This window comes from Callithrix jacchus, chromosome 5, assembly GCF_049354715.1.
Source record: "Callithrix jacchus isolate 240 chromosome 5, calJac240_pri, whole genome shotgun sequence".
Taxonomy (NCBI): Eukaryota; Metazoa; Chordata; class Mammalia; order Primates; family Cebidae; genus Callithrix; species Callithrix jacchus.
Genome location: NC_133506.1, coordinates 87,570,381 through 87,586,752, shown reverse-complemented (window position 1 = coordinate 87,586,752; position 16,372 = coordinate 87,570,381). Strand labels below are relative to the sequence as shown.

General features: G+C 37.6%; 1 protein-coding gene across 32 annotated transcripts in view; it reads right to left on the bottom strand.

Moving 5' to 3' along the window:
* Positions 1-16,372, bottom strand: part of EFCAB3 (EF-hand calcium binding domain 3) — a 466,563-nt gene that overhangs the window by 83,477 nt on the left and 366,714 nt on the right. For 30 of the 32 annotated variants that reach the window (XM_035300329.3, XM_035300331.3, XM_078373418.1 and 27 more), the window contains 3 exons: positions 5,536-5,640; positions 4,830-4,883; positions 1,685-1,789 (listed from right to left, as the gene is read on the bottom strand). In XM_035300329.3, coding sequence (XP_035156220.3) covers positions 1,685-1,789; positions 4,830-4,883; positions 5,536-5,640 — 264 coding nt within the window. Of the gene's footprint in view, positions 1-1,684; positions 1,790-4,829; positions 4,884-5,535; positions 5,641-9,479; positions 9,970-16,372 lie in introns of those variants that run through there. The other 2 variants (XM_078373449.1, XM_078373419.1) reach the window with 2 other exon arrangements.

Genomic DNA, 16,372 nt, shown 5'->3' with positions numbered 1-16,372 from the left:
AAATGCAATGAAAAGAAAGATAAATAGATGAGATTTAATTAAACTGAAAAGCTTCTGCACAGCAAGAGAAATGATACAACTCACAGAGTGGGAGAAAATCTTTGCAACAAAGGCCTACTATCCAGAATCTATAAGGAACTCAAATAAATCAGCAAGAAAAAATCCCCAAATAATCCCATCAACAAGTGGTCAAAGGACATGAATACTTAATTTTCAAAAGAAGATATACAAATGGCCAACAAATATATGAAAAAACGCTCAGCATCACTAATGATCAGGGAAATGCAAATGAAAACCTCAATGTGATACCACATTACTCATGTGAGAATGGCCAAAATTAAAAAATAAAAAATAAATAGATGTTTGTGTGGATGTGATAAAAAGAGAACACTTTTACACTGCTGGTGGGAATGAAAACTAGTATAACCACTATGGAAAACAGTATGGAGACTCCATAAAGAACTAAAAGTAGACCCACCATTTGATCTAATAATCCCACTACTGGGTATCTACCCAGAGGAAAAGAAATCATTATATGAGAAAGATACATGAACATGCATGTTTATAGCAGCACAATTTGCAATTGCAAAAATGTGGAACCAGCCTAACTGCCCATCAACCAAGAAGTGGATAAAGATAATCTGGCATATATATACTATGGAATACTACTCAGCCATAAAAAGGATGAAATAATGGCATTCACAGCAACCTGGGTTGAGTTGGAGACCATTACTCTAAGTGAAGTAACTCAGGAATGGAAAATCGATCATTGTATGTTCTCATTTATAAGTGGGAGCCGACCTAAGAGGATGCAAAGGCATAAGAACGATATAATGGACTCTGGGGACTCAGGGAGAAGGTTAGAAAGGGGGTGAGGGATAAGACTACACATTGGATACAGTGTACATTGCTCGGGTAATGGGTGGACTAAAATCTCAGAAATCACCACTAAAGAACTTATCCATGTAACCAAATATCACCTGTTCCCCCAAAACTATTGAAATAATAAAAATTTATATATACAAATATTGAAAAAAGGAGGTTGGTTTATATCCTGATGGATATATCTTTTCATCATCTCTTCCTATCCTTTTTCTTTTCTCTTACCCTCCCCTCATCTCTGTTATCTCTTTCTTCCTTATCCTACTCTTTTATCCTATTCTTTACCTCTCAAATATTCCTTTATTTTATCTTTCCACTCTTTTGGTATTCTTGTCCTCATAGAGACACTCTGAGACACTGTTTTAACCCTGGTGACGATTCTCATGGTTTGATATACCTTATTTAAAGATGAATAACTAATAATTAGGGAATGCATTTTCAATTATCTGATACTGAGTGTCCCATAAGCACCTCAATTCAACTATATTCCAAAGATTTTTCTTCTCTTCATTCTTCTCCCTCTGCTATCCTTCTCCCTGTTTTTAAAAACTGTTTTTTCCATTCATGTAAGTGATAAACTTCTGGTTCACAGTTTAGTATCTCCCTCCCTTTCACCCACATCAAATCAGTCTTCCCCATATATGTGTGGTTCCCGGGTAAGGCCCTTTTCGCCTGTACCTTATTAACAGTCTCTTAAATTGTAACTCTGTCCCCAAGTTTTCTCTCTCCAACATGTCCTTACTCTTTGCTTTCACAGAGGACTAGTCATTATCTACAGGATAAAGGTGTCTTAAATTCTCACCAGTCACTGGCAGGTGAGTCTTCAAGTCCTTGATTTCTTTTTCTTCGAGTCTGAACCCAGTGTTTTGTAGAACACTCTGTAAGTCATTGAAATTAACCTGACCTCCTTGATAGAAACAAGAAAAAGTAGATAAGGATGTCATAAAATGAAAAGTGCACACTCTCAACCCCTACTCAGAAATGAAAAGAAGAAAGAAGCTATTTACAGCATCATGTGGGAGTCAGGAACAGAATATGCTTCCAAAATTAAACTTCTTGGAGGTTTATATTGGGGAGAAGTAAAGAGTTTGGCATTTCTGATGAATTAGACAGAGATGATAACCGAATCATTTTATTCTGTCAAAAAGCAAGATTTGAAACTTGCTATATTAATAATAAATTATCTCCCAAGTGTAATTGTACATAAAGGAAGACTACAGTTAATGGGGAAAATTTACTGAAAACTATTGATGTAGTTTTGATCGAATCACTCTGAAATATGGGGATTTAAAAAGAATCAAAATATATTTTGGATAAATTAAATGTAAATAGTGAAATCATGGAAAAAAGAAGAGAACTAAGTATATGTGACTCTTCACGTACTGGCTGGCTGGTGAAGGATTTGAAAGTTAATCACAGAAGAAATGACTGGTAAAAGTAAATACATAAAAATGAAAAATGGTCATATATCAAAATACAACATAATAGATAAAAAGTACATTTGTAGTTGCCTAGGTCTGAGAGAGTTGGGGAGTATAAGTAGTGACTACTAATGGGTATTGAGTTTCTTTTTGCAGTGCTGAAATATCCTAAAACTGATTGTGGTAATACCACACAACTCTGTTAGTATACTAAAACCCACTGAATTATACACTTTAAGTGGGTGAATCATACGGTATATGAACTATATCTCAATAAAGCTGTTGTAAAAATACAGTAAAATAAAATGCAGATAACCAATATTTACAATAGATATGACAATGTGCTAATATTTAATCTATAAAGAGGTCATTCCAATTAATAAAAACAATGTTTAGATTCTAATAGATTAAAAGATATAATGATATAAAAATATTTTCTCTTTTGAAAACACTTTTTAATTTATTAAAAAAAATTTTTTTTTTCTGAGATGAATTCTCATCTGTCGCCCAAGCTGGAGTGGGCGTGATCTTGGCTCACTGCAACCTCTGCCTCTGGGTTCTAGCGATTTTCCTGCCTCAGCCTCCTGAGTAGCTAGAACTACAGGTGCATGCCACCACACCTGGCTAATTTTTGTATTTTTGGTAGAGATGGGGTTTCACCAGAGGCTGGTCTTGAACTCCTGACCTCGTGATCTACCTACCTTGGCTTCCCAAAGTGCTGGGATTAGAGGCATGAGCCTGGTTTAAATTTTATTCTGCACCTGGTTTAAATTTTATTCTTGCTCTGTCTTATGGTGCTGATAAAAATTTTCTATGAGTAATTTTATGTATACATTTTGTTCTCTAAGTAGATCATAAACTCTTTGAAAGTAAGAATTATTGGCTGGGTGCAGTGGCTTATGCCAGTAATCCCAGCACTTTGGAAGGCCGAGGAAGGCAGATCACCTGAGGTTGGGAGTTCTAGACCAGCCTGACCAACATGAAGAAACACTGCCTCTACTAAAAATGCAAAACGAGCCATGGTGGCATATGCTTGTAATCCCAGCTACTTGGGAGGATGAGGCAGGAGAATCGCTTGAACCTGGGAGGTGGAGGTTGTGGTGAGCCAAGATCAAGCCATTGTACTTTACCTGGACAACAAGAGTGAAACTCCCTCTAAAAAAAAAAAAGTAAAAACTATCTTCTGCTTTTTGCAGTCCCTCCCCCATCACACTTCTAACACTATGCCAGTCATCAATTCCAAGCTAATATTTGATGAATGAAAAAATCCTCAATATAAGCTTTGTTTTCCATTAAAGAGTAAACAACTGCTATCCTTGTGAGAATTCCATAATTTAAATATAAAACAATGGATACGGTTTGGCTGTGTCCCCACTCAAATTTCCTGTTGAACTCCCATTATTGTGGGAGGAACCTGGTGGGAAGTAACTGAATCATGGGGCCAGGTCTTTCTCATGCTGTTCTTGTGATAGTAAATAAGACTCACAATCTGTTGGTTTTATAAGGGGGAGTTTCCCTGTACAAGCTCTCTCTCTTTGCCTGCTACCATCCATGTAAGATGTGACTTGCTCCTCCTTGCCTTCCAACATGATTGTGAGGCCTCCGCAGTCATGTGGAACTGTAAGTCCACGAAGCCTCTTTCTTTTCTAAATTGCCCAGTCTCAGATATATCTTTATCAGCATCATGAAAATGGACTAATGCAACAAAATAAAGCTGATTTAAAAATTGTTTTTATTTTAATATATTTTTTGAGACAGGGTCTGACTCTGCAATCCATGTTCACTGCAGCCTCAAACTCCTGGGCTCAAGTGATTCTCCTGCCTAAGCCTCCTGAGTAGTTGAGACCACAGGCATGTATCACCAATATAAAAACATTTTCAACTTTATTCATAACAAAAAAATCAGAACAAGAATTAGATTCAACTTTTTCATTCACCAAATTAACAAGAATAAAATATATGAAAATAATATACTGTGGTTAGGGCATGATGTTAATACTGTGTATGGGGATGCAAATTTCTGCTGGAAGAATATGTCCAAAGAAAATGACTTTAAAGTTGTATCAAAATTTAAGCATGAAGATCAGAGACATATAAGAGAAAAACACTAAATAAATGTTCAACAAGAGAATAATGATTAAGTAAATTATAATACAACTAGATGATATAGTCATTAAAATGATATTTACAAAGAAATTTTAAATAACATAGTGAAATTATTACACTAAAATTTTAGGATTAAATGCAGGATACATAACATTTCCAGTAAGAGTTTAATTAATAAAACACATATATGCACAGAAAAAGATCAGAGATATCTATAATAGAAAAGGTAATATTACTCGAGATTATGGGTAATTACATTTTTTTCTGTATGCTACTGTATATTCCAGATTATTCTTAAATGCCCAGTACCTAGCAGACACTTGAATATTTGTTGAATAAAATAGATAATTTTGTTTATGTAATTAGAAAAAAATTAGAATAATCTCAAATGTTATTGTCCTTATCCTTTTCCTCACTCACCTCTGAAGGATTTCACACCATCCAATAATTCTTTCTTAAACACCTTTTTATCAGCTGTAGGATAAAACATGATTAATAATGTTTCTAGAGATTCATAAAAAATAAAATATATACTCACAGGAAGGGAAAGTTTAGAAATTTGTTAGAATTCAATCTCAATGAAATGAAAGATGCTTGGAAAACTTAGTGTAGTAAACCTATCCACTGGATAGAATACAAAATAGTGCCCTACCATGATGAACTACATATAGCCTTTTCTTTCTTGTTTCCTCCTCTCTAACTTACCTTTGTCTTTTCTTTCTTCACCTTTTCTACACCTTCTGCTCTTACCTTTTTTCAATTTATACCTTAAGTCTTATATTTCTCCTAGGGGGACCAAATAAATTGTCTTATGGTAGAATTTTTAACTGAAGAGGTTCCTGTTTCCTAAACCAACATAATAATAACAGGATTCTTAGAAATGCTGGGACTGGGACTTTTAAAAAATATTTTTAATTGACACAACTGTTTCAAATACTAGACTTTCTAATACAAAACATTGAAACCAACCTCTTTGATGTTTTCAGGAGGGTAAGTACTTGGGGAAACAGACATGGTCCCTGCTTTCTTGGATTTTAGATAGTGCCATGCAGACAATGATCTTCAATAAATGTTGAATGAATATATTTTTAGACATCAGTGAAGCAGAACACATGTAAATGCTTACCAGAAACTGGCAGAGTTTTCAGTAGCTTTTTGTGCTCTTTATTTGTGATCTCTATTCCCATGTTTTCCACAGTATTTTTCACATCCCCAGCAGGAATCTTCTCTCCTTTAGAGGGAGATAAATAGTCATAAGTGAGAATATAAAAATTATGTCATATTTTCACCATGTTGACCAGGATGGTCTCGATCTCTTGACCTGTGATCCATCCTCCTCAGGTACTAAAAATACAAAAAATTAGCTGGGCATGGTGGTGCGTGCCTGCAATCCCAGCTACTCAGGAGGCTGAGGCAGGAGAATTGCCTGAACCCAGGAGGTGGAGGTGTGGTGAGCCGAGACCGTGCCATGGCACTCCAGCCTGGGTAACAAGAGCAAAACTGTCTCCAAAAAAAAATTATGTCATATTTTATATTATGATATTATAATTATGTATTAGTCCATTTTCAAGCTGCTGATAAAGACATACCTGAGACTGGGAAGAAAAAGAGGTTTAATTGGACTTACAGTTCCACATGGCTGGGGAGGCCTCATAATCATGGTGGGAGGCAACAGGCACTTTTTATGTGGTGGTGGCAAGAGAAAATGAGGAAGAAGCAAAAGCAAAAACCCTGATAATCGCATCTCATCTTCTGAGACTTATTCACTGTCATGAGAATATCATGGGAAAGACTGGGCACTATGATTCAATTATCACCCCCTGGTTCCCTCCCACAACATGTGGGAATTCTGAGAGATGCAATTCAAGTTGAGATTTGGGTAGGGATACAGCCAAACTATATCAAATTATATATATTATATGTAATTATATTAACATAATAGATGTAATTATGATTATTTAACATTATAACTATATATAATATAATGCTATATATCATACATATGTACCTGTGTTTGTATATATAACTAGTGGAAATCTTATGTTTCCTGCATTTAATCCATATATATATATATATACATAATATATATACACACACACACATATATATATGCATGCATAATATGTGTGTGTGTGTGTGTGTGTGTGTGTGTGTGTGTATATATATATAATCCTCAGTTGCTGGGAGAAGAGCAAAGCACAATAAAAGCTTGCTTAGCTATTTATTTATTTATTTATTTATTTATTTTCAGACAAGTTCTCACTCTGCCATCCTGGCTGGAATACAGTGGCACGATCATGGCTCACTGCAGCCTTGACCTCCTGGGCTTAAGCAATTTTCCCACCTCAGCCCCTTAGAGTAGCTGGGACTACAGGCATGCAATAGCATGTGGGGTTAATTTTTTGTACTTTTTGTAGAGATAGGGTCTTCCTATGTTGTCCAGGCTGGTCTTGAACTCCTGGGCTCAAACAATCTGTCTGGCTCAGCCTCCCAAAGTGCTAAGGTTGCAGGCATGAGCCACTGCACCAGGCATTGTTCAGTTATCTAGGGTCAAGAAGGGAGGTCAGAAATTTTTCTTTTAACCTAAGTAAAACAAAATCTCTTACAATGATAAAACAATAAGTAAAATAGAAATTGTACAGTTTTTAATAATTTGGGAGCTGTTTCATGGTTAATATAAATAATTTGATTACTGCAAGAACACCTCTATTTTAAATTTTCTTTATCTTCTTTTAAGTCCTCCCTATCCCTTTCCCTCTTGTTCTTTTGCCTGAATTATGGGGTAAGTTAAAAATGACAATAAAATCTGACTCCCTGTAATATATTTCATGTCAAGTGAATTTACATTTATATAATTACATTGTAAACTTGGGAAGGCAGGGATCATGTCTTTCTCCCAAAATCTAGCATAATGCCTGGCACACAGCCAACAATCAACTAAATGTAGAATGAATTACTTAATTGCTTGAACATCAGCAAAGAAAAATACATTACTGATTGAAACTTCAGAGAGTTCATTCACTTGATCATTACTGAGTGTTTACTATGTGAAGAAAACAAAATTTTTGAAGGGGTAAAACTGACATTTAAACTTCTCAATATATAAAACATAATTAGGCCATGCCTGTAATCCCAGCACTTTGGGAGGCTGAGGTGGGCAGATCACTTGATGTCAGGAGTTTGAGACTAGCCTGGCCAACCTGGTGAAAACCTAAAATACAAAAATTAGCTGGGTGTGGTGGCATGTGCTTGTAATTCCAGCTACTCAGGAGGCTGAGGAAGGAGAATCACTTGAACCTGGGAGGTGAAGATTGCAGTGAGCAGAGATTGGGCCACTGCACACCAGTCTGGGTGATGGCATGAGAATCTGTCTCAAAAAAATAAAAATCATAATTAACAAGCAGGACTATAACTTTTTTGGCAAATATTATTGCAACCTTTGCTAAAATTGATCATGTTTTAAGACAAAAATTTAAATATCAATTAATTACTCAAAGGCACAAAGTATATCAGTTATACTCTAATTATAATTTAAAATTAACCACAGAAAGAGATTTAAGAAATATTCTCTAATCAGAAATTATAAATAAAATACTATAAATAACGGCTGAGTTAAAGAAGTTGAAACTGAGACTATAAACTACTTAGAAATTATGAACACAAATTCTGTTTCCAACAAAACAATAGAGTAGGACATCCTACTTGCTACAAATATCTAAAATGGATTTAAAAAATGACAAAATAATTGTAGATGCATGGCAGAGTTTGTAGGAAAGAGAAATTTTTGGTTTCAGGAGATGGAGAGGGGTTTAAGAGTCAGGTTGATATGTACTCAATTTTTCCTTCCTTCCTTCCTTCCTTCCTTCCTTCCTTCCTTCCTTCCTTCCTTCCTTCCTTCCTTCCTTCCCTTCCTTCCTTCCTTCCTTCCCTTCCCTTCCCTTCCCCTTCCTCTGGTGCTGAGATATGTACTCAATTTGATAACCCTGGTAGACTATCTGACCAGATCTGGGAACTGCTTTGGTTTTAATGACCAAGCAGGAGCAGGGAGATAAGTCCTTGGGCACATGATAGGGACACATATTTGAAACACGGCATATTTAAAGTCCATTAAAGAGGCTGGGTAGGGTGGCTCACATCTATAATCCCAGCCCATTGGGAGGCTAAGGCAGGTGGATCACCTGAAGCCAGGAGCTCAACACTAGCCTGGCCAACACTGTGAAACTCTGTCTCTACTAAAGAAAAAAAATTGGGTGTGGTGGTACATGCCTGTAATCCCAGCTACTTGGGTGCCTGACGCACAAGAATCATTTGAACTAAGGAGGTAGAGGTCTAAGTGAGTTGAGATCCCGCCACTGCACTCCAGCCTGGTGACACAGTGAGACACTGCCTCAAATAAATAAATAAATAAATAAATAAAATAAAACCCATTAAAGAGAAAGAAAGGGCATATATAGAACCGTAAGAATAAGAAATAGAGGAAATGAACTGGCTAATGTGTGAAAGATCTAAAACAATATCTGGAAATAAAAAGATGTTATTGGCATTTCTTTTTTTTTTTGAGATGGAGTCTTGCTCTGTCACCCAGGCTGGAGTGCAGTGGTGTGATCTTGGCTCACTGCAACCTCTGCCTCCCAGGTTCAAGTGATTCTCCTGCCTCAGCTTCCTGAGTAGCTGGGATTACAGGCAACTATCACCATGTCCAGCTAATTTTTGTATTTTTAGTAGAGACAGGGTTTCACCATGTTGGTCAGGCTAGTCTTGAACTGCTGACCTCGTGATCCACCTGCCTTGGCCTCCCAAAGTGCTGGGATTATGCACTTGGCCTCCCAAAGTGCTGGGATTACACATGGCATGAGCCATGGTGCCTGGATGTGTGAGATGGAGTTGGAGAGACTCCATTAGTGAACTGGAAGAGAGATTTGAGAAATTCTAAAAATTAGGACAAAGATATAAAAAGTGGAAACTATGGAAAAATGAAAGATAGAATAAGGTCCATCATATACATAATGAGAGTTTCCAAAAGTAAAAGAAAAAGAAAAGAGGAAATATTTTAAACATAAAGGCTGAGAATTTTCAAGAATTGATGAAAGGCATGAATTTTTAGTTTCAGAAATCACAAGTCTTGAGCAGAAAAAATGAAAAGAAGTCTAACTTGAAGACATTATAATGAAAACTTCAAAGACAGAGATAACATAGCTCAGAGATAGTATGACTGTCTCCCAGAGATGGGCTGTTAGAACTTTGTTTCTCCTTATTTTGTGGAGAGGCTGAGAAAGAAAATCTTCATTTATATGAAAAATAGTTGCATCTTATTAGGTGAAAACAGAGTTACTTTGTTGATAAATAGAAGTTCAAACATATGTAGAAGGATTGTAGCTGAGTAGCCGAAAGAGTATTCTTACAGCTCTGTAAACTACGTTTCTGGCTCCATGTTAAATTCTGCCAACAGGACGTGCTAGAGGGAGTCTGAAAGCCTGGAAGATGAAGTTCCTTCCTGCAGTAGTGGTTGAATCCAGTTTTCAGTTTTTCAACCTTGTGGAACCAGCTTTATTACACTCTCCTTAGGGACAGACACTAGCATTAGTTTCTAGAATCTAAGATAAAATGACAATCTACAAGTCTAGATTCAGCCAAACTATGATTCAAAGATGAATGTAAATAAGCATACTTGTAGACAAAGACTGGCTTTTGTTACCACTAAGCAGGATGAACCCCAAAAGGACTAGGAAGTTCAAAAGCATCAGTGAGTAAGGAAAGCTTTAAATGTATTTACAACTTGCAGAAGATCGGCTTTAAGTTTCTCTGCTCTTGCTTATTGTATACTCGGGCGACAAAACCCCATTCCTGGTAAAATGCAAGTCTCTACTACTCTGTACCTTCAGCTATTTAGCTAACTAGAGCTAAAGGAAGTATGCTGACTGCCCTCACTTTACATTGATGATCATGAACTTCGAGTGGGTATTTAATGCCCTGGGGCAATCACACTATACTTTGCTGGTTCCTTAATTTTCCTACTCTTCTTTGTGACTGCTTCACACCTTCTTTCCTCTTTTCAAAACAGTTTCCTCTTCTTTCTTGCACCACTATACCTGGATAATATTTGTATTTTTAGTAGAGATGGGGTTTCACTATATTGGCCAGGCTGGTCTCGAATTCCTGACCTCAGGTAATCTGCCTGCCTTGGCCTCCCAAAGTGCTGGGATTAGAGATATAAGCCACCGTGCCACGACTGACTCCCTATTACTTTTTTACTTGGTTACTCAGCTTCAGCTACCTGATCTTCTTCTTGTTCTTTGAATGCACCAGGCATGCTCCTGCCTTTGGTCCTTTGTCTTTAATTAAAAAAAGAAGCCTTCTCTTGACACGATTTTAACCACCTTATTTATCCCCTTATTCCACTTTGCCCCCTTTTGTAGTGAAACACCTTAGATATTAACAGAGTTTCCAAATCGTATGTTCCCATTATTTCAAACTCATTCCACTTAGGCTTCTTTCCATCCTCACTTCCTGAATTTTCTCTTTTGGATATCACCAGTGACCTCCATCTGGCTATATGCAATCGTCAATTCTCGGTTCTCATGTTACTTGGCCTATCAGTAGCATTTGACTGTTGATTTGCCCTCTTGTCTGGTAACTGTAGCAGATGCTATAGATGCCCTGCTCATATCCCCTCATATCAATATATGCTTGTCCACTTCGTTTACTAGTATCTCTTTGTCTGAGGGACTTCTTCAGCTGCCAGAGTTCACTCTGCCTATGCTCAGATGGCTAGAAATGCTAGCAAAGTAATACTGCTTTCCCCTCCCCTAAGCAGTTCTTAATCAATGACTGATATGAGTTGGTGTGAAAATAACCTGGTTCTATAACCCCTCCCTTGAGGCCAGATAACATTTACCAGATGTTATTCCCCAGTGCGATTAAGCTCCAGTTACCTGCTATGGTAACTTGTTTGATAAATACTTTATTGGCTGTTTTTATCTATGTCTCATTTCTCTGCTTCCCTGAGCTCACTGCCCAAGCAAACTACCTGTATATGTAATCCTCATTTCAGGGTTTATTTTCTAGGGGTACCCAACTTAATTTAATATTCCACATCTGGTTTTCAGGGCACTATATTATCTTGGTTTTCTACCTACATCACTGGCTACTCCTCATCTTCTTTGCTTTAGAACCTCTTAATATTGAAGTACTCCAGGTTTCATTCTGTAGTCCTCTTCTTCACTTATACTCATTCCCTGAGTGAACTCATTCAATCTCTTGGCTTTAAATACCTTCTATATGCCTATGACTTTCAATTTTATATTTTTTACCCAAGATGTATTTCTTGAATTTGAGTCTGTTTAGTAAGTTTGTACTTGACATCTGCATTTGGAGGTCTATTAGTTATCTCAAAATGTCCCAAATTGGATTCCTAATTTCTTCCATCCAAACTTGTACTACTGGTAACATTTTTTCATCTCAGTTAATGGCAAGACTATCCTTTTTTAATTTTTTTATTGCATTTTAGGTTTTGGGGTACATGTGAAGAACATGCAAGATAGTTGCATAGGTACACACATGGCAGTGTGTTCTGCTGCTTTCCTCCCCTTCACCCACATTTGGCATTTCTCCCCAGGCTATCCCTCCCCAGCTCCCCACCCCATTGTCCCTCCCCTATTCCCCCCAATAGACCCCAGTGTGTAGTACTCCCCTCCCTGTGTCCATGTGTTCTCATTGTTCAACACCCACCTATGAATGAGAATATGCGGTATTTTATTTTCTGTTCTTGTGTCAGTTTGCTGAGAATGATGTTCTCCAGATTCATCCATGTCCCTACAAAGGACACAAACTCATCATTTTTGATTGCTGCATAATATTCCATGGTGTATATGTGCCATATTTTCCCAGTCCAGTCTATCATCGATGGGCATATGGGTTGGTTCCTGGTCTTTGCTATTGCAAACAGTGCTGCAATGAACATTCGTGTGCATGTGTCCTTATAGTAGAACGATTTATAGTCCTTTGGATATATACCCAGTAATGGGATTGCTGGGTCAAATGGAATTTCTATTTCGAAGGCCTTGAGGAATCGCCACACTGTCTTCCACAACGGTTGAACTAATTTACACTCCCACCAGCAGTGTAAAAGTGTTCCCATTTCTCCACAGCCTCTCCAGCATCTGTTGTCCCCAGATTTTTTAATGATCACCATTCTAACTGGTGTGAGATGGTATCTCAATGTGGTTTTGATTTGCATCTCTCTAATGACCAGTGATGATAAGCATTTTTTCATATGTTTGTTGGCCTCATGTATGTCTTCTTTTGTAAAGTGTCTGTTCATATCCTTTGCCCATTTTTGAATGGGCTTGTTTGTTTTTTTCCTGTAAATCTGTTTAGTTCTTTGTAAATTCTGGATATCAGCCCTTTGTCAGATGGGTAAACTGCAAAGTTTTTTTCCCATTCTGTTGGTTGCCGATTCACTCGAGTGACTGTTTCTTTTGCTGTGCAGAAGCTGCGGAGTTTGATTAGGTCCCATTTGTCTATTTTGGCTTTTGTTGCCAATGCTTTTGGTGTTTTGTTCATGAAGTCCTTGCCTACTCCTATGTCCTGAATGGTTTTGCCTAGATTTTCTTCTAGGGTTTTTATGGTGCCAGGTCTTATGTTTAAGTCTTTAATCCATCTGGGGTTAATTTTAGTGTAAGGTGTCAGGAAGGGGTCCAGTTTCTGCTTTCTGCACATGGCTAGTCAGTTTTCCCAACACCATTTATTAAACAGGGAATCCTTTCCCCATTGCTTGTTTTTGTCAGGTTTATCAAAGATTGTTTGGTGGTAGATATGTTGTGTTGCCTCCGATGCCTCTGTTCTGTTCCATTGGTCTATATCTCTGTTTTGGTACCAGTACCATGCTGTTTTGATTACTGTAGCCTTGTAGTATAGTTTGAAGTTCAGTAGTGTGATGCCTCCTGCTGTGTTCTTTTTGCTTAGAATTGACTTGGCTGTGTGGGCTCTCTTTTGGTTCCATATGAAGTTCATGGTGGTTTTTCCCAGTTCTGTGAAGAAGGTTATTCGTAGCTTGATGGGGATAGCGTTGATTCTGTAAATTACTTTGGGCAGTATAGCCATTTTCATGATAATGAGTCTTCCTAACCATGAACATGGAATGTTTCTCCATCTGTTTGTGTCCTCTCTTATTTCATTGAGCAGTGGTTTGTAGTTTTCCTTGAAGAGGTCCCTCACGTTCCTTGTAAGTTGTATTCCTAGGTATTTTATTCTTTTTGTAGCAATTGTGAATGGCAGTTTGTCCTTAATTTGGCTCTCTTTGAGTATAGGAATGCTTGTGATTTTTGCACATTGATTTTATATCCTGAGACTTTGCTGAAGTTGCTTATCAGTTTCAGGAGTTTTTGGGCTGAGATGATGGGGTCTTCTAGGTATACTATCATGTCGTCTGCAAATATAGACAATTTGGCTTCCTCCTTTCCTATTTGAATACCCTTTATTTCTTTTTCTTGCCTGATTGCTCTGGCTAGAACTTCCAGCACTATATTGAATAGGAGTGGTGAGAGAGGGCATCCTTGTCTAGTGCCACATTTCAAAGGGAATGCTTCCAGTTTTTGCCCATTCAGTATGATATTGGCTGTTGGTTTGTCATAAATAGCTTTTATTACTTTGAGATACGTTCCGTCAATACCGAGTTTATTGAGCGTTTTTAGCATAAAGGGCTGTTGAATTTTGTCAAATGCCTTCTCTGCGTCAATTGAGATAATCATGTGGTTTTTGTCTTTGGTTCTGTTTATGTGGTGAATTACGTTTATAGACTTGCGTATGTTGAACCAGCCTTGCATCCCCGGGATGAATCCTACTTGATCATGATGGATAAGTTTTTTGATGTGCTGTTGCAGTCGGTTTGTCAGTATTTTATTGAAGATTTTTGCATCTATGTTCATCATGGATAATGGCCTGAAGTTTTCTTTTCTTGTTGAGTCTCTGCCGGGTTTTGGTATCAGGATGATGTTGGTCTCATAAAATGATTTGGTTCTTTTTGGATTATTTGGAATAGTTTCAGAAGGAATGGTACCAGCTCCTCTTTGTGTGTCTGGTAGAATTCGGCTGTGAACCCATCTGGACCTGGGCTTTTTTTGAGTGCTAGGCTCTTAATTGCTGCCTCGACTTCTGACCTTGTTATTGGTCTATTCATAGTTTCAGCTTCCTCCTGGTATAGGCTTGGGAGGACACAGGTGTCCAGGAATTTATCCATTTCTTCCAGGTTTACTAGTTTATGTGCATAGAGTTGTTTGTAATATTCTCTGATGATGGTTTCAATTTCTGTGGAATCTGTGGTGACTTCTCCTTTATCATTTTTTATTGCATCTATTTGGTTATTCTCTCTTTTCTTTTTTATCAGTCTGGCTAGTGGTCTGTCTATTTTGTTGATCTTTTCAAAAAACCAGCTCTTGGATTTATTGATTTTTTGAAGGGTTTTTCGTGTCTCTATCTCCTTCAGTTCAGCTCTGATCTTAGTTATTTCTTGTCTTCTGCTAGGTTTTGAGTTTTTTTGATCTTGCTCTTCTAGCTCTTTCAATTTTGATGATAGGGTGTCAATTTTGGATCTCTCCACTCTTCTCATATGGGCACTTATTGCTGTATATTTTCCTCTTGAGACTGCTTTAAATGTGTCCCAGAGATTCTGGTATGTTGTGTCTTCATTCTCGTTGGTTTCAAATAACTTCTTTGTTTCCACCTTCATTTCATTGTTTATCCAGTCAACATTCAAGAACCAGTTGTTCAGTTTCCATGAAGCTGTGTGGTTCTGAGTTAGTTTCTGAATTCTGAGTTCTAGTTTGATTGCACTATGGTCTGAGAGACTGTTTGTTATGATTTCAGTTGTTTTGCATTTGCTGAGGAGTGCTTTACTTCCAATTGTGTGGTCAATTTTAGAGTAGGTGTGATGTGGCACTGAGAAGCATGTATATTCTGTGGATTTGGGGTGGAGAGTTCTGTAAATGTCTATCGGGTTTGCTTGTTCCAGGTCTGAGTTCAAGCCCTGGATATCCTTGTTAATATTCTGTCTGGTTGATCTGTCTAATACTGACAGTGGAATGTTAAAGTCTCCCACTATTATTGTGTGGGAGTCTAACTCTTTTTGTAAGTCGTTAAGAACTTGCCTTATATATCTGGGTGCTCCTGTATTGGGTCCATATATGTTCAGGATCGTTAGCTCTTCTTGTTGTATCGTTCCTTTTACCATTATGTAATGACCTTCTTTGTCTCTTTTGATCTTTGTTGCTTTAAAGTCTATTTTATCAGAGATGAGAATTGCAACTCCTGCTTTTTTTTGCTCTCCATTTGCTTGGTAAATCTTCCTCCATCCCTTTATTTTGAGCCTTTGTGTATCCTTGCCTATGAGATGGGTTTCCTGGTTACAGCACACAGATGGGTTTTGGCTTTTTATCCAATTTGCCCGTTTGTGTCTTTTGATTGGTGCATTTAGCCCATTTACATTTAGGGTTAATATTGTTATGTGTGAATTTGATACTGCCATTTTGATGCTAGCTGGCTCTTTTGCCCATTAGTTGATGTAGATTCTTTATTTTGTTGATGCCCTTTAGCATTTGGTATGTTTTTTGAATGTCTGGCGCTGGTTGTTCCTTTCTATGTGTAGCACCTCTTCCAGGAGCTCTTGTAAAGCAGGCCTGGTGGTGACAAAATCTCTGAGTACTTGCTTGTTCGCAAAGGATTTTATTTTTCCTTCACTTATGAAGCTCAGTTTGGCTGGATATGAAATTCTGGGTTGAAAGTTCTTTTCTTTAAGGATGTTGAATATTGGCCCCCACTCTCTTCTGGCTTGTAGCATTTCTGCCGAGAGATCTGCTGTGAGTCTGATGGGCTTCCCTTTGTGGGTGACCTGACCTTTCTCTCTGGCTGCCCTTAGTATTTTCTCCTTCATTTCAACCCTGGTGAATCTGATGATTATGTGCCTTGGG